Below are 18,599 nucleotides of genomic sequence, written 5' to 3' on the forward strand. Positions count from 1 at the left end.
CCCCTATCCCAGCTGAACCCAGGACAGATTCTAAATATGATTAAAAAAAAAAAAAAAAAAAAGGCTAAATAGCTTTTGGACAGCTTGTTGCAGAATTGCATTTCCCTTCTTGGTATTACCTACTTTCCCATTTGTCAGCTTCTTTTCTTCAAATTCTGCTTGTGTCTCTCATGTAATTTCTCACCTGTTTGAGGACCATGCTCTTTTCATTTAGAGACTTTCCCACTACCGTTTTCTCTTCTTACATTAGAACCTTTTAATTATTTGGTGGTAGTAATTGGCAAGCTTTTTTGATTCAGGCACCTAAGTTTATGACTTTTTTTTAATGGGGTACTAGAATTAAGCCTTGTCTTTCTCTCTGTATTCCTTGTTTGGAAATTAAAAAGTGGTAACCAACATCTTACTGGCAACTTTTAAAAGTTCCCTCTAGTCTTGCATGTGTTCTATGAGACTTGGTGCTGAAAGCTGCCAAACATCTCTCGTGACAAGCCTGGCTGGACCATAATTGTCCCCTTGCCTGAAGCTGACTGGGCTGCTTTTTCGGGTACAATCTGCTGGTCTACTGGGTAACCTCTGGATTTGTTGATGGTAAAGATGGACAGAGTTCCCCATCATCACCGGTCCCAGCTCTTGCTAACTTGGCATGTTCTCTTGAAGCTTTTTCTGGGGGTGACTTAAAGACGACTGGTGAATGTGCCACCTGCTGCCTAGTGCTGAGTGGGGATGTTTGCAGTGTACAGACTCTGCTGTGTTGTTATAGACCAGGGAAGGAGTTTGCAGCTGCCTGCCATCCTCAGCAAAGATGCCAAAGTCTCTGTTGCTTTGTGACCTTACTGAGGAGAAAAGGGTTAAAAATTTTGCTATTGGAGTTTATCATCTCTGTTTGATGGGGAGTGTGTTGGCATAATGTTGCTACTAGGAAGGCAGCACAGAATTTTAATTTTTTTATGTTTCAAATTATTTTTCAAAAAAGTGAACTCTGTAGAGGAGTCTTTCATACTCCTTTTACTCAAGTCAGCCTGTGAAGTTTCAGTTAGGTATGTGGTGATGACGGATGGCAGGAAGTCCCTGTTGATGATATTGCCACAACACCGCTGAGGCAGGGGAGACTGATAGGGCTAAATTATAACAAATAGCAGTTAAAAACCAAAGTTGTCATAAGTTTCTTGAGACTATGTCCTTACATATTCGAATATAGCACGTTCAGCTTTTTGTGGGAGCTGAGGCAAATGTGCGTTTCAAAATCAGGTAATTCAAAGTCCATTCAAAAAAAAAACCCAAAGATTCTCAGGATTGCCTTTTTTCTTTCTCCTTGAAAGAAAATGGCCTAGAAAATTTCAGCTGCCCTCTGTGGCGTGCGCTGCTGAATTTACTATTTCTTTAATTGTGAGGTAGTAAAATTATATGCTGATCCTCGGTACAAATCTCAACACATCTTGAAATACTATAGTGTCTCCGTTGTGTTTTAGGCTCATTTTAATTCTAACGTAATCTGCATCCGTTGAGGTTATTACTTAATGAAAACAAAAGCTGCTCGCTGACCTTCACAGGCCGACAGTGCGTGGTGTTGCAGTGGCCTTTCTGCAGGGACGCAGCACGTGCCGGCGGCTTCCTGGCACTTGACCCAGGAAAGGCTGTCTGGCTGGAGAAACTGGAACTGCTGTCGGAAACCTGTCACCTTGCAGGCAACCTGTTAAATACTGCCCCGGATTTTAAGTGACTTAATGTTATCTGTAGTCTCGTTCTTCTGAGAGTTTGTTTATTTATTAATTTATTTTCCCCCTCAAGCTAACAATGTGTGTCTCTTCACAGGATTTCTTTTTAAATTATTAGTAGGGGGCAGGATAAGCTATTAAATAATTGTACTGACTGCTGCAAATAATGGTGCCTGACTTTTCTGATGGAATTTCATCTTGTAATGCACCTCGGATTAAAAGTTGGGGTGGGGGGGATCCGTTGAGGCTGCAGGATGAGTTCACCTCTGGAAGACCTCACTGCAGTGGGGTGGAGGTGTTCCCCTCCACTCTTCTTCCCCAGCCCCCTGTGTCGTCTCACCTAATTTCTTTTGGCCTGGGAAGAGGGCAGCAGCAGGCAGTGCGATCGGGAGCTGCATGCTGGCTGGCTGAGCTGCCGGGTGCAGCCCCTGGGCTCCCTGGAGGCAGTGGGTGCTGCCAAGGGTGTCGGGGAGCCCCGGGCTCGGGCCGAGCTGCTGGAGGTGGCCTCGGGCTGCCGGGGCTGTTGCTCTCGAGAGACGGGAGGGCAGGTGTGCCTGGGTACGTGCATGCTCTGTGCTCACAAGGCCCGTTTCTTTGGGCAGTCAGGTTAGTAATTTTTTTTTAATTGGCCTAAATGGAAAAGCCTTTATTGAAAGGCTTTCTGTTAAGCTTTTTTTCTTCCTATTCAAACCAGACAGCTGAGCTCTTTGCCCAGACGTGTCCCTGCTATTGAATACTGTGGACTCTGTAATAGAAACCTGTCATAAAAAGTGCAATTTAACTTTTATTTAGGATTTCCATGCTGTACTATTCTGAATTCTGTGTGGAAAAATTGTTCGTGAAATCTTCCCTGGTATCACTTACCTATGGCCCATAGCGGAGTTGTCTGAGGTGAGGTGGGATCTTTGATACTTGTGCCATTAACAGTTGCAGCAAATGAGATCTTTCTGGATGTGAACACCTAAACCAGGGAGCGGAGGGCAGCATACACAGTTTCAGCCCATGAAGGAGGGGGCCCGGGTGTGTGCATTCGCTTGCGTGGTGTGCAGCTTTGACCACTGAGGCACACCAGGAGCATCAGATCCCTGCAAGTGTGCTGTTGCTGTATGAATTTTATATTCACCTCTTGTTGGACTAAGTTTTCTGCAATAGTGCCTAAGTAGGACGAGGACTGCAGGAGGCTTCCCCCCCCCTCAGTTTCTCTCACTGGATAAAAATAAGATTAAAATAAAGGCAGAGAAACAATTCACTCTCATAAGGCTGCTGCTCCACAGTTTAATCCAGTGGAAGTAGGCGCAGCTTTGGTCTTGTCCTCTCCCTTGTGCCACCCCTGGCTCTCACTAAGTCAGCAGGAAATTAATTAAAAGCAAACAGCGGCTCTCTGATAGTTTATTGAGAGCCCGGCTGGCTTGCTGGAGGTTCAGGCAAGTGGCAGTGCTGGCTCAAAGGGAGCAGTGGCTCGTGGCCAAAGCGGGTGGCATCTGGCAACACCAGCCTGGGCTGGCAGCCAAAGCGTGGCATCTGGCAACACCAGCCTGGGCTGGCTGACGTGGGCAGGAGCTAAAACCAGGACAGCTTCTGAAAGTTACTGCCACAGAGCGTGTCCTTTTGCTTCCTTGAAGTAAGTTTGCTCTCAGTCCAGTTGCAGGTGGGTAATTATCCACTTTGCACACGCTGCTGCTGTAATTGGCGGGTTTTGGCAGTCTGCGCAGAGCAGTCCCAGTCTGAAAATCTGCAGTCTCTCTGCACGTCCTTTGCTCTCCACAGGTGATTTTGTCCAAGCCAAAGCTGAGATGCATTTTGCATTTGTCTGTATAAAAATACATCTTTACCTACTTTCTTAGAGGATGCAGTGTCGTGTAAGAGGTTTCTCTTTTCATGACTGAACAAAAGGAAACCCAGTTAGCAGATACCAGGCAAGGGAACCTAATTACCCCGTGCTCTAGGAAATACTGTAAGAATGAACACCTTAAAGCCAGTGCAGAGATTTAACTTGGTCTTTGCACTGCTTTTAAAATATATGTATACATATGCCCACTTTTTAATTTACTTATTTTTATATATATATTTATTCTGCACATATACACACAGAGAAAAACCTTGAGGAGAGAGATGATAAGAGCAAAGACATGCAACAAAGCCTTCTGGAGTTGACTGTGTGTTTTCCCTGTGTTTCAACTTAGTATCTTCATGGAAGGAGTTAGTTTTTATTTACCTATTTGGAACTTGACCAACAGCTTATTTAGAAGATGGTCAATGTGTCTGTGTTGCTGGAAGCCATAATGCTCAGCAGTGTATGTGGGCCTTTTAACTGTTCCTGGGAGATATGATTAATGTGGCAGAAAATGACATTCACAGTAGTAATTGAGGGTCTTTAGTATGCTCGTCCTTTGTACGTTAACTATTTTTTGTTTATTTGTTTGTAGCAGAAACTTAAAGCCTTTTTAGAGAGGATTACATTCCTCTAATCTCTCAGTGTTCTTCTCATTACAGCAACATCATATGAGGAAACTAGCTTATTAGCTACTTGTCTGCAAATGTACCATTAGCAGGTCCACTGCAGCTCAGCTTACATTAGAATTGTCTTTCATATAAAATATTTTGTGCAATGTCATTTGTGTTTTCCTCCAACAAATAGCTCTTGTAAGTTGGTGTTGCACCAGAAAGTAAAGTAAGCGGGTTTTCTGCGGAGGGACTGAGTCAAGATGCTCTTCTCGGCATTTGCATTTTCCCTCCTCTTTCTTTTTGTCTCTAGTACAATTTTTCATTCCTTGAAGGAAGGGATTGCCATAGTTCATTTTCATTATGTACTATTTAACTGAACTGCGTAGTGAGGCAGTAGGCCCTGTTTTCTCCTGGTAATGGTTGGATCATCTCATTTATTACTAAATGTACGACTTTTTCTGTGCTTGGAAACTGAAGAGGGTTGTTTTATCTTCTAAGTCTGAAAGTGCTTGTGTTGCAAATACAAATATTTGGATGTTGCCATGAATAAAGCCAAAGCTTACATGTACTTCAGAAGCTACAGAAATGAGAAAATAAAAAGATTAAAAGGTGGCTAATTTTTTTCCCCCAAATTTATCTGCAGTATAATTCAGAATTAGTCAACTTATGAGACTTACCTTGTCCAAAAAAGCATGTGTGTAATTTAGCTTTTTGCTCTGATTTTGATAAGTTATCAGAGTTTACAGTACTGTTGTGGAACTAACTTGGGCACAGTATCTCCCTAAGCAGATAATAGTGTAGATCCTTTTCTGCTTCACTAGTGCTGGCACAGCTACTGAGTATGCTATTGTGTGAGGTTATAAACCAGATAATCTTAATTGGGCATTTCCTGAGAGGAGGGGAGGGATGTCTGAAAAAGGAAAGAATTGGAAATAAGGACATGCATTCCTAATATACAAATTTGGCTTCCGTCCAGGAAAATGGGAGAACTTCCTGTTAGTTAAAATCTTCCAAAAGCTGAAAGCCTGGAGATACGTGCTGCATACCTCGGGGAACCAGAGGAAGGGGGAAGGCTGGGAATAGCTCGTGGATGAAAGCCCTGGGGAACTGATTGCCGCATGATGCGGTGGGACTGAGGGGTGTGAGCAGCTGATCTTAGGGCAGCTAAAGCATCAGCGGACCATCTCCTTCGCCTGGCCAGGGATTTGGGTTGTCCTGCAGCACTTGCACCAGCAGAGTCTGGTGTCGTAGATCAAGTCCTGGAGCCTTTTTAGAGTTGAGTCAAATGCAATTCAAGCTACATGGAGTATATGTGTGTATATGTTATATATGTGTGTGCATGTATAACGTAACACATTTGGTGGTGCATGTACACTGCAGATAAACGTGGAGTATTGACTCACTAAACTGGAGGATCTGTGCTGTAGGTAAACTATGGAATCTGTTGTGTAAACTTGAGGAAAGGATGGCAAACAGAAGTGGGTACAGGCAAATAAGCTTTGAAAGAACTGAAGTGGGTTTCTTTGCACCAGTAGCTGCACCTGGTTCTGTTGGAATAACCTCTTTGGATCTGCATTTGAAGAGAGAGGTTGCTTATTAAATTGAATTAAAGTGCAGTGAGTTATAATTCAGAATTTGAACCTCTACTAATGCAAGGTTGGGAAAAACAGGGAATCAGGGAAGAGCTGTGTTGAAAAAAGGACACAACTTCTTTATGTTAGGACTGCTAGTTGTGTTCTGAATCTCCCTCGCTGACCTGATTTAATTAACATATATTAGTGTAGATGCTTCAGACATTTGTAAATACTTGTAGGCCTCTGGCTTCATTTTTTAGCTTTGCTTTAGTGGTGTGAGCTTAATTTTGAGTATTTTTGGTAAGCCTTTCAGTGAATTATGATCATAATTGTTTAGAATAGCTACATTAGTGTTTGTGGATGTTTGAGGGTCTATATGCTACAGTCACTTCAACTCAAGATAGCCCAGGCTCCAGGAGGGGTAAAGCTTCTAGGGTAGATGTAATTGGGCGGAGTATTAATAGGAGTAAGGAGGGTGGCTCGCTTTGTGTGTAGAAGTCTGTCCTAAGTATTCTATTCAATATCAGTTACAATACAGAAGAGACTTAATTGTTTAGCAGTTGCATTAGAAATTGATGTCCAGACTTCAGTCATGGGTAATAATAAAATAAAATCTTCCTAAAAATCATCCTATATGCCACAATAGCATGTACTAAAAGACTATAATTCAAAACAAATAAGCTTCACCCGTTTTGACTTTGGCAGTCTAGTGCAGATGCACTAAATTAAAGTTACATCAAAATGAAGTAATCCCAGCTCTCTGAATATGAGTACAATTGTGTTTCTTAAATTTCTTAAGTGAAAAGAAAAACAAAAAGAAAATTTGATCTCGTCCTCTGATTAACGAATGAGAAAAGGGTTTGCACTGTCATTTGTAATGAAAAGAAATAGAATTACCGGCATTAATACAGTTTCATGGGTGATAACATATTGTCAATTTAATAGTAAAGGAGAATAATGGCGGTTAAACATGCAGTTGCAAGAAAGGTCTGTACACAGTAAAGATGGTGCAGTTACGTCAGATTTGAGAGGATGAGGGGAGAGCGGTGAATGCCTGGAAGAGAAGGCCACCAGTCTAATGCCACATTAAGGAGTTTTTAGGTGCCGTATGCAGTTTCAGAATTGTTTCTGAAGACCTGTTCTATTAGAAGGTATTAAGAGAACACATTGATCAGGTGGAAACAACTTTAAATTATACTTTTTTGTTGTTGCTTTGTTTTTACCTTTTTCCTCCTCCTTCTAGGAAGGGAAGTGCATTGTCATTCTTTAACTTCTGTGTGATTTGAAATAACTCAATTAGAGATTAATGGCAGCTTGTCCACATTTACCTGAAAAGCCAGTAATGTATAAATCAGGTGTTTGTGGTCCCAAAGCAGTTTAGCTCCATTTGAGGTATTCAGGATAACTGTTAATTTTCCTCTTAATTTCTGTCACTTGTAACTAGGATTCTTATGGATTCTCTGTGTTGTTCACTTAATTGCCAGTTAGAAATTTTGGAGCTGAGTGACTTAAACTCTTGGCCTTCATAAAAAAAAAAAAAAAAAAAGAAAAGTATATTTAAGTACTTAAATAATCTCTTGATGAGAAAGGAACATCTCTAGGTCTGGTTCTGATCTGTTAAATGTGTATGTCCTTGGGAAGGGGGCCTCGAACCACAGCTTTACACCGGAATACTGAAATCTGGATATAAACCACAGATGTCTAGGTTTATAAGTTGCAGCTGTGCTCATAAATTAAAAGGCAAAATTTTGAACTGCTAAGAGATTGTTTGTTAGTAAACTGTCTCTTCTGTATTTTCCCAATCTCTGTGAACAATGAATATCCTCCAGTCAGCCTTTCCAAGTGTTGTGTATATTGTGGAAGATACAGAAATCTGTTATAACTTGTCATAATAATTTATAGTGAAACTATTTTCCATTTTATTAACCATCACGTTGGTAGCAAATACAAAAAGAAATCCATTTTGTTGCCATGCACTGCTCTTGAATTGCTCCTGCCAGTTTTAATGCTGTTGTAATTACTTTTCCCAAATACTCTATTTCTTTTCGCCGCTTATTGCCAGACTGAGGGGCAGGAAAGCAACTTTATAGGGGAAACAAGTCCTGCCTTTGTACAGTGCTATGAAATGCACAGAGTAAACAAATGAGGGGGTGAGGGATGGGGATAGAGTGGGAGTTTGTTTTCCTGCATCACTTCACTTTTCTTGTGCCAATAGCAGGGTTTTTAAAAAGAAAAGGAAAAAAAAAAGGCAAATTGGTTTGTTAGCAGTGTCCCTTAGGATCATAAATAAAGGGAAGATTGTGTATATAATTCATAAACATCTTGAACTAGACGCCTTCTATTTCAACTTATTAGGGTATGAAGTAGTGCCTGCCAGGTTAATTTCACACTGGGGAATTCAGCATTCATGCAGCTCTTAATTTCCTCTTCTACACAAAGCTGTGATAAGGAGAGAATAAGGGTATTTGAATATTTGATTACAAATAATTTGTTTTAAAGAAAAGTATTTTATAAGTAGCCGCAAGACAATTATAGTTGTGGTTTTTTTAATTGAATTTGGAGATTAACATGAGAACGTTTATTTGTCACTGGTAGGAAATATGCTTTTTGTCTAGCAGACAAAACCCTATACTTCACAAAATCTTGTCTCTTATAGATGAAATTATTGTTTTGAGTTCAGGATGTGGTGGGCAAACAATAAAAAAGAAAAACCACTTGCAAATACCACCAAGCTTTTCTCCTTTTCCCATCTGCTAAAGGAAGAAAGGAATTAGTATGTTAGTATGAAACAATGGTCAGACCTCTGTCTTAATGGTTTTAATGGTTAACTGGAGTTCAAGGATTGTTCCCATCTAGTGCCTGCTTTTTGCTTCTGTGACGTGATACCTGAGCATGAGTGGAGGGAGGTGTCTGTTGTCTCTAAACAGGAGTGGGACCAGATTTTTTATTAAAAAAAAAAAAGCCTCAAAATTCATATGAATTGAATATTTAAGAGACCCGGAACCTCTTACTCTTTTCTAACTCCAAGTGTTATTTGAAACTCAGTCATAGATGCTGACTGATGTTGTGATTTGGGAGGGTTGGATTCAACTGGTCTAGGAAGGTGGTTAAGACGGATTCCTAAGGTTTTGCTTTAGTCTCGAGAAACCCTGTTTTGTGTGGATATTCTTATAGTACTTCTCTTAAAACACCTAAATGATCAGTAAGGATTAATTTCTTAGTTTTGAGGTAGGAATGGCTGATAATTGTGTATGTTAAGGAAATAGTGGGATTGAGAATAATTGGGAGTTGAAGAAGCTGGTTTTGATGGGAGTTCAGTCAGCTATTTCCCCTGCTGCCTTTGAAAACCAAGCTATGGAGTTTTATTTGTTTAGGAGGGCCAGTTGTGGCTTTATATAGGCTCCTTAAACCCGTGTTGCATAAGCTCACCCATCATCAATTTTTTTTTTTTTAAAACATCAAAACCAACCAACCAAAAACATTACATTTGAGAATTAAAAGTGCCCAAGTTGCAGAAACTAAGACAAACTTGAATAACAAAGGCTCCCTTTGTAGTGCATAAAGCTTATATGGAGATACTTTTAATGTTTGTAGAGAAGCATACTCTTGTAAGTAATTGGTTTTGCTGTTATTTAGCTCTTATCTTGATGATCTGTTTTTGTTTTTAGCACCAGCAAACATTTTTAAATCAGCTGAGGGAGATCACTGGTATCAATGACATCCAGGTACTACAACAGGCACTGAAGGTAAGATGGATGTGTCTGACTTGGAGCTGAATGTATACATCTTAACTGCCTGTGAAAGCCATAAACCCCACGCTTTCTTACTCTAGTCTTCCTTCCCTTCCATTCCCAGCTTGAATACTTTTTAGATTTATTTCAGGGAAAAAAAGCTCATCATGATGGCTTGTTCACTTTAGAGGGAATCTTGATCTGTTTTGGTACTGACATAAAAATTAATCTGGTGTTGAAAAATGAAAAGACAGGAATGGTATGACTTGCCCTTAACCTTTGGCTAAAGTGTTTTGAGATACCTTGGTGCTACTACAGCTGGTCAACTCCTGATGAGTTAAGTGTTGTTTTCTTGTCAAGATGTAGTTAAGCTTTCTATCATGGACAGGTCCTGTTCAGTATGTAGAACGAAGAACTCTCCTTGAACTTGCCACCTGTTGCTAATTTGCTATTGTTTCACTGTTTTTTCAACCATTGTAAATTCTTTCACAGCCCAGAAGAGTTCTTTGATGCAAGTAAAGACTGGCAGGTCTCTGTGTTCTGTTTCCCCAAATATACATACAAATAAAATAAAAAGCCTTGTCTCCCTCAGGCAGAGCTTTTTAGCCATTTATACATGGTAAATGAGGATTTAGTGAATTTAAATTTTGTGTGTATGTATATATATATATAGTTGTTGCTTCAGCTGCAGCATAAATCATGTACACAACTGCCCCTCAAAAGCCAGTATTTCTGGCTTTAAAAATGAAATGGTAGATTTTCAGAAGAATTCAGCTGACTGCTGTTGAAGTCCGTGAGAGTGTGCTAATTATGCTTGTTGAGGGGTTGACCTACGCTACAAGACCTTTAATTTTTTTCTGAAATAAGTGGAATTCTACCAAAGTAAATTTTTAGAAGATGTTTTATCTTAATTTTTATTAAAAATAGCGAAGTATGCAGAATGTGTCAAGTTTGGAAACTTTCTTTTCTAATCAATATTTCACCTGAAAATACAATGTGTCATTGATCTTATAAGTTGCTTGTAATGTCGTCCTTTGCTGTTAAGAAAAATTAAAAAAGGGTGAGGGGACTCTCACTTCCTATTTTGTTGGTGCTTAAAGGACAGCAATGGTAATCTGGAGTTGGCTGTGGCTTTCCTCACTGCGAAGAACGCCAAGGTTCCCCAGCTAGAGGAGGCAACTTACTATCAAACAGCCCTTCCTGGAAATGACAGATACATCAGCGTGGGCAGCCAAGCAGACACCAGTAGGTATTTTTTCTTTTCATAAGTTTAGTTTAAAGGCAAGGAAACTAAAAACTTGCCCGTAAGATGACTGTTAATCTGCTGACAATTCTTACTTAACGATTCTTAGATTATTACGTATTCTTTCTTTCCTTATTTCAGTGTATCTTTATTTTATTTGAGCTATCCTTTAAGCATTACCTTTACATGTATGTATGGTAGTAATCAGAGGGCAAATAACTGGGTTTTCAATGGTTTTTTTCCTTTTCTTTTCCCCCCTATTACAGGCTTTATTTTGGGGTCATGCAGTAAATAATTAAAGGTGAAAGCTGGGTACTCTTCCATCAAAATAAAATAAAATCGGAGAAGAGTCTGTGAATGTCTGTCTGAATATGCTAAAGCTTATTAAGAGTAGCTTCTCCCTGACAGGGATGACTTTCCCAAAGGGAGAAGTGAGAGGTTAGGTGTGCATTTTGTAGGAAAAAATTAGGTATTTTATATGTGAAATTAACATTAAATATACTTAATTTTAAACAATTTTATTTAGTTGATGCAGGACCTCCCACAAACTCTCTTTCTCTGAGCCTTGCAGGTTCTATTCCTTTGCTTAAGTGCATAGTTATTTTTATGGGGGGAACAAATGTGTTAAATGTGTTAAACGTGTTAAATGTGTTCTGCAAATAAACATGAGGAAATAACATGAAAGAAAATGTCAAAGGAAGTTTTGTAGTTGAATTGATTTCTGTAAAATCTGAGTTTCTTGATACTGTATTTACATTCCAACATTCTAAACATAGATGTATTAATTACATATTGATCCTTTGACCATATATGTAGTACATCTATGTAGCTTTTATTAAATGAGTAGAATTCTTTAGCTTCACCCACAGTAGGATTTGCTCCGCCCCCCCCCCCCCCCCCCGACTCACCCAGGGGCTCAGCGAGCTGGCGGCCCTTCTCCGAGGAGACGACGCGAAACTTTTTTTTTTTTTAAATTAGAGATGAGTTTATTCCCAACATCTTAGAGCTGAAAACTGCATTTTAATCCTTGGTATTACTAGCAACCCTGTATAAAATGCCCTGAGTGCATTATAGGTAGTTGTATTATTCCCCCACTAAGTTGTGGGAAGTAGTTCTGTTTTTTTGTGTTTTTTCTTTTTCTTTTCCCTCCTTTGGAAAGAAAACACACACAAAACCCCACATGTATTTAATTTTCAATGTCAGAAAATTGACATTGAGGAAATGGAGACTATTTTCAACAAACTTACTACTGTTGTCATAGTCTCCAGTACTGAAGATCATCTATGGCAGTGGAATAGTAAGCTGGATTCTCTTGAATCTGTGTTTAGATTTATTAGCAATCCCATTAATAAAGTGTTTAGTTTTGCTGTCACTTACTGTGTTATGCAACCTTATTGAAAATATGAGGTGACAAGGGATACGAGAGGGAAGAGTCAAGCCTGCAGAGTCTATATTACCCATGACTGATGGTCAATCTAAAAGGAGTCAGTCTTGAGTTGCACATTCCAAGCTGAATTTCAGGATTCTCTCCTCTTTTGTGGAGGGCTGAAGGCAGACCCAGATTCCTTACAGTTACATAGTGCCGCAAGTCAGTACTCAGGAAGCGCCAACTGCTGTGGAAAAAGCAGGCGGACTTTTTTTTGTCGCATCTTCAGTGTCTGGTCAGGTACTCACTGGCAACAAAGGTGAGAGCCCTTTGCCAGCCTTTGTTTTAGTTAGACTGAAAACATGTTATGAGATAAAGGCATCTTGGCCAACTTTCCTTCATGTTGGAGGACTCATGGGGCAAGAACTAAACACCTGCAGCAGGACAAAAGTCTAAACCAATCTCTGATCATAGACCCCCCCCCCAGTCTGTAGAGATCTAGTGAAAGCTTCTTGCAAGAACCCTACAGTTCTTTTTGTTGGGATCTGCTTGTCTGTAATTATTTTGATTATGAATTTTAAAAATGCAGTACACTTAAAATGGACAAGGTTCAGAGCCCTGCATTGGTAAGTACTGTCATGTAAGGGAGCGTGGTGAAAGACATTGGATGACCTGGGAGAAGAGGATGGAAGGGTGGGCATAGATGGAAAACATATTCAGTAATGATAGCTCCAACCATCAACATTCCCTTCTGCAAAGAATGTTATTAGCGCTTCTCAGTAACCATGCTGAGTTGCTGACAGTATCTTGCCTTTCAAATTTGACTCCCTTTTACTATCCCACGTAGGTATAATTACATGAAGATAATTATAACTCGCCCTTACTGTTCCTTACTGCTTAACTACCTCTGTGCGTTTGGAACTTACGATGTTATGAGTCACTGAGCTTCACGGTCTCACCAAGTTAAGTCATCCAAACTGGGGATGAGAGGGAGTTATAGATAAATATCAGAACTGTCTTTGATGCCGCAGAAAAACTCCAGCCACTTACAAAGGCTTTGAATGTATGCCTTTCATAAAGGTGTATCACATGTATTCTGCGAGCTTGACTGACTACATTTCTTTGAAATGGTTACTTAGTTAAGGGGTAAAATAAAAATGTATATAACAGGAAGTCATACCTTAACAATCAGTGGTTAGCCTGGATTGTGCACTGACTCTTCCAAAAGTGGCAGTGGTCATTCAGCTGTTTGAGAGTTGCATTCTGTATGTTAAGAGGTATAAGGAAACCTCATTTCTCTTATTAGCAAATGCAACACTTCAGCAGCTGCAAAAATACTGAGTTTGCATAAAATTTACTCCATCTTTAAAAGCAAAGGCTGACTTGCACAGTGTTACTCATAACGCTTGCCTTTTTGCCTGTTCAAAATGGTATGTGCAAGCACCTGTAAGTGTAGCTTTTTCATGTCAAGAGTGATGCATGCTTTATCTGATCCGTTTGCGAAGGTGGTTTTTTCCTTTCCTTCCTGCAATCTGTTAGTGAGCAGAAAGTGCTTTAGTATTAGGGTTGCAATGTACAAGTGAACTCCTTTTAATCCAAGATCACTTTAATGTTCTGCTTAGTAGCATGAATGCTAGGCGCTGCACTTAAAGCAAAAATAAACAAAGTTGTTTAGTACTGCTTTCCAATGTTCTCACTTTATTGATTTCTCTAGAAACCTTTTTTTTTTTTCCATTTGCAGTAATTCAGTGTATTTTCATCTATGGCTGCACCATAGAACTATTGCATTGCTAAGCATTTATCCATTTCCTTCTCGTTATTTGAGAAACTTGCAGAACCCAGGGTTAAAGGAAGCAGCAGAATGAAGAGAAGACATGTTTTAGAAGATGTATTGTCTTCAAATGAAATAGCTCTCAAGACAAATTCTCTCCCTCCCTTCTTTTGAAAACTCAAAATTCTTTTTCACAAAAACTGAATTATCAGTCTTTGCAATTGCACATTCCACAGCCAAGACAAAAGATTTCAAGCCCTTTTATAAGGGCATAGTACAACGTAACTATAAAATACCATGCACACCAGCTTGAGGGTTGTAGACTTCATTGCTTCTGGAGATCTGGCTTTTATATCTTCCTGTTCCTAGAGTTTGAGCCTTTGCATAGGTTTCAAGAGTCATTCAATCAACCCTTTTCAATGAGGTAGACTTGACTGCACCTAAAACCTCCCTAAGTGATGTCTATATAACATTTTTCTTAAAAACCCTTCTGTTCTAGAAACTCTGAAAAGTTTATAGAGTAATTTGTTTTGGTGCTTCACTGTCCTTACTTTTAGACTCCTAATGTCTCGCCTAAATCCCTCTTGCTTCAGGTTAAGTCTTTTATTCTTTGTGCTATCCCCTATGAGGATTATAGTACACTTCATTCCTTTTGTCTTAGATGGAGGGTTGCATGCTTGAAGACAGTGTATCATAATGTCCCCTCAGAGTTTTCTCAGCTCTAAACTAAACAACCCAAATTCTTTCCAAGTCTTTGGATGTATTTCCTATACCTATTGTCAATTTTTCTCTCTTCTGGACCTTCTCTAATTGTTCTGCCTTTTTCGTGAACTGTGGCATTCAAAACAATAACCGAGACTTCAGCTGAGTTCTTAAGAAAAATGGGTGAATCTCCATAAATGTCCATGTAGTACTCTGACAATATACCTCAGTGTAACACTTGATATTTTCTTCAACGCTGTGATGATGTGAATTGCAGGTAGAACATGAATCAGCTGTAGCTTCTAGATACTTCTTGGCACAAGTCCTGGTCAGTTCTCATTCTACAGCTGTGCATTTTACTGTTTCTGTGAGTAGAATTTGACACTAGTTTCTTCTGTCACCTTACCTAACTTGGATATTGCTATGTGTCTTCATGACGTTTCCTTCTATTTCAGGGATTATTTGTGTCATCTCCATCCAGGTTCCTGGGAGTGTCTCCAGCTTGGTATGGCAGGATCCCTGCTTCAAAACGTCAGGAGTCTTGTACCTTGAGGTCCTCCTTTTATCTTACAGATTCACTTGTTCCTTTGTTCCGTGACTACCTCTTTCCTTCCCATCCTTGTCAGTGTGAGAATCATCAGTTTTAAGGTGTTATCATCCTAGGACAGTGTAAATGCAGCTGAGATGAGGAAGTTCCTGTAAGATAGTGGTGGCTAACATTTGCTAGCTCTTTCATCAATAGAGCTGTTCGGGTTGGCTAGGCAGCTGCTGAGATCCTGTGTATTCTTTCCCCATCCAGTTTTAAACAAAATTGGCATATACAGCCAATTAAATGCCTTTTAATGTAGGAACTCAAGACCATCATGACGTTTAATGTCACGTAGAATATAGGATCTTGCTTAGCTCTGCTTGTGATAAAAAAAACTGATGTAGTTTCAACTTCATTTTTTCTTTCTTTTTTTTTCCTCTTTTTATGTTGTTGGTGTGTTGAAATTGAAGTCTTGCTGCTGGATTTCCATACTTGGCACCTGTCCATTGAACCCATCAGGCCTGCCCCTTCATTTTCCTCTCCCTGTGCCAGCGGTTGCATCACTGTGGTTGTTTATTGCCTGTCTCTGGGTTCAAATGCTACTTCAGATCTGTCCCTCATGCTGAGTTTCCCAGCCTACTTAAGTTTGAAGTTCCTACTCTCTGCCTCCTCTTGGTATAAGTAACAAGTCAATAACACAGTAATTATTTTAATGACCTAGGCACTTACCAAGTAAGAACCATTTATTTAAATGGTGATAGAAACTTCCTAAGTAAACAGATAAGGTTTTTTAGAAAAGAAAGAAGATATAGATAGATAGATATAGTGTGTGCATTTACTATATATACACTAGCATATTTGTAACAAATATCAATATACAACTTAAAATTGCGTTGTAGAATTACAAATCATGTCGAACTCTCTGGATCTTATGTACCAGAAGCACATGTTGTTATATAATAATGTTGTAAACAAAAAATACATTTCTTAGTAAAACAGTTGAATAATTCTGCATGTTAATTTTAGTTGAATAAACATCATGAATGCACTAAGCCAGACTGTTTTGATGAGCAGTTTCTTTGTTCATGAAGAATTTTTTCAGAAGCAAACTTTTTTGTTTGTTTAGTAGCCATGGCTTAGCTAAGAACGTTTGCATTTTCTAAGGCTATGTGATATACAATAAGTATCTTTATGAGGATGAGTCAGTGAGAACTAAAGCATTCTGTGGCCTAAATGAGGAATATTACAAAATTGGTATATGTAAATTAAAGTCAGGTAACTATAAATTTGGAGAAGTGGCATTATTCTTAATTCCTTTATGAGATGCATCCCTCAGCCTATCACAGGAAACTCATTTGTGTCTGATAAATACTTTGGGTAGAAGTCAGCTTTTTCTTTTTTTCTTCAAACTCAGACCTTGAACGCAGAAATCAGTTGAACAGATAGGAAACTTCCGTAGATCAGTTTCATGAATGAATTCCACTACTAATTGCTATAAAATAAACAGTCACAGGTTTGCATTAACACTAAAATTGAAGTAAAATAAGTGTTTTAAAAGTAGGTTAATGTTGAATTTATTAATGATTGTGAGAGGAGGCAAAGTGATCATACTTGTAGAATAACTGCTTGAAAATTGGACATCTTTTCACTAAAAAAAAAAAAATCCCCATGTAAGAATTTACAAAACATCAAGATATTTTAAAACAAAACAAAACACCTGCATGAATTTCATGTAGTATATGTGCATTTGTATAATTTATAACCAACTGACAGGAATGCAAACTGTGCAGACAAGGTGATTTTTATTTATTTATTTTTTTAAAAAAGAGTTTAGTCTCAGACTGTTCCCCTTCTGTATGACTTCTATTGATATTTCCTCTTTGTAATCCTCTGATTTAGGATTCAAGTCATACGTGAACTGTTGCAGCTTAATGAGTTTGTCAGCGGGGATGCTGAAAAAGACCTTGGACCTGCTCCAAGTACAGCAAATGTGAGCTAAAATACATTAGCTTAAATATCCAAAACATTTTTAGTTTACATTTGCTACAAACTAAAGGCTTGCATGGAGTAGGTTACCAAGGATCAGCTGATATTTAGAAATGTATTTTTCTGACATGTTACGCTAGGTAAACCCTCTGTGACATAAATCGATTGCACCACTCACATGTGGTGGTAGTATCTGGCAGCAGGTCTTCACTGTATTGTCTTTTTTCATGCAGATCAGGAACAATGTATATGTGAAAACAACATTTCTAAAGAGAATCCTGTATTGTCTGCTCCAAAACTCTTGCATGCCAAAGGAAACCGTTGTGTTGATCTGCTTTCTGAAACCAAGCAGAAGTCAAGGATTTGGGGTTTTAATATTAAAGCGATGTAATCACTGGTAATATGAATGGTAATAAACTTCTGAACACATAGGGTGGTGGTATAGATTAATAAAGATTAAGGAGCTAAGAAGGTGCAAAGAAGTTGAATAATTTAATGAAAGTGAGTTGCAGCTGACCTTGATGGATGACTTTTTTTTGCGGGGGGGGGTATAACAGTGGGAGCTTTTGTTAACCACATAGTTTTCAGCTAGGTTATGAGTTCTTTTCTGAAAAGTACTCCCCATATAAAGGAGCTTACTTCTTAATCTAACTTTCTTCTTTATTGTTGTATAAGAATTTCATCACTCTTACCTGACTAGAGACTAGCTAAAGGAATATTCCGCTCTGTAAGTAAGTGATCGGAGTAATCCCGTACTTCTCCATCAGCATGTGTGGCTGCTGGATTGAGGCTTACTCCATCTTCAGTTGTGACCACTATTACTACTACTTTCAGAAAAATGGCTTGTCTCTAGTGGAGATTGAGGTGCTTGTGTGTGACTACCTGCAAATGGGTAGAAAATACAACGTAAGCACCACATTTTAGAGGTAGTGTGTGTGGTCACGGGATCCTCTCATCGCTCTCGACCTTTCTAGCCTTTCTCTTGCTCTCAGGCTGTAGAACAGAGTCATGCTTGCATGTGACCCAGGCTGACGTATTATTTTAGCCCGAATTACATTGTTCTCAACATGGCAGTTCATGTAGCAAAACTCCTCTGGGTGAGACTTCTGCTGGTGGTTCTTGTAATTGCTTTAGTACTTCTGAAGGAGAATTTCAGGCATCTAAGTTAAGTATCCTTCTGATATGCTGGAAGATCTGAGCTGATATAAAAGACATGAGAATAAAATTATGAAGTGCTTTTGTGGTCATACTGTTTTTTCCATACTTCCAGATCATGAAAATTTGCCCAGTTTACTTTGCAGGTAAGACTGCTTCCTTTAAAGGCTCACTAAATAAAATAGAAATTCAGCTATCTTTATTTGGGGGAAACAGGGCTGAGCTGAAAACTAGTTTTTGAAGATGCTGGTGTTAACAGCTAAGTTTCTTTTACAACTTCTCTTCGGTTTCAGCGTTCTGTGAGGACAAGTCATCCCATTTTCTGTTCATACACAGCTATGGCAATGATATTTGTATCGTAAGTTCAGTGTTCTATTTCGAT

General features: G+C 39.1%; 1 protein-coding gene across 1 annotated transcript in view; it reads left to right on the forward strand.

Annotated features, from left to right (window-relative positions):
• The window catches only part of LOC103895018 (ubiquitin carboxyl-terminal hydrolase 25-like), a 51,313-nt gene that overhangs the window by 10,374 nt on the left and 22,340 nt on the right, over positions 1-18,599 (forward strand). The window contains exons 2-3 of the mRNA XM_009274518.1: positions 9,403-9,480; positions 10,566-10,710. Of these exons, the coding sequence (XP_009272793.1) occupies positions 9,403-9,480; positions 10,566-10,710 (223 nt within the window). The remainder of the gene's footprint in view (positions 1-9,402; positions 9,481-10,565; positions 10,711-18,599) is intronic.

Source organism: Aptenodytes forsteri, unplaced genomic scaffold, assembly GCF_000699145.1.
Source record: "Aptenodytes forsteri isolate BGI_AS27 unplaced genomic scaffold, ASM69914v1 Scaffold207, whole genome shotgun sequence".
NCBI classification, from domain to species: Eukaryota; Metazoa; Chordata; class Aves; order Sphenisciformes; family Spheniscidae; genus Aptenodytes; species Aptenodytes forsteri.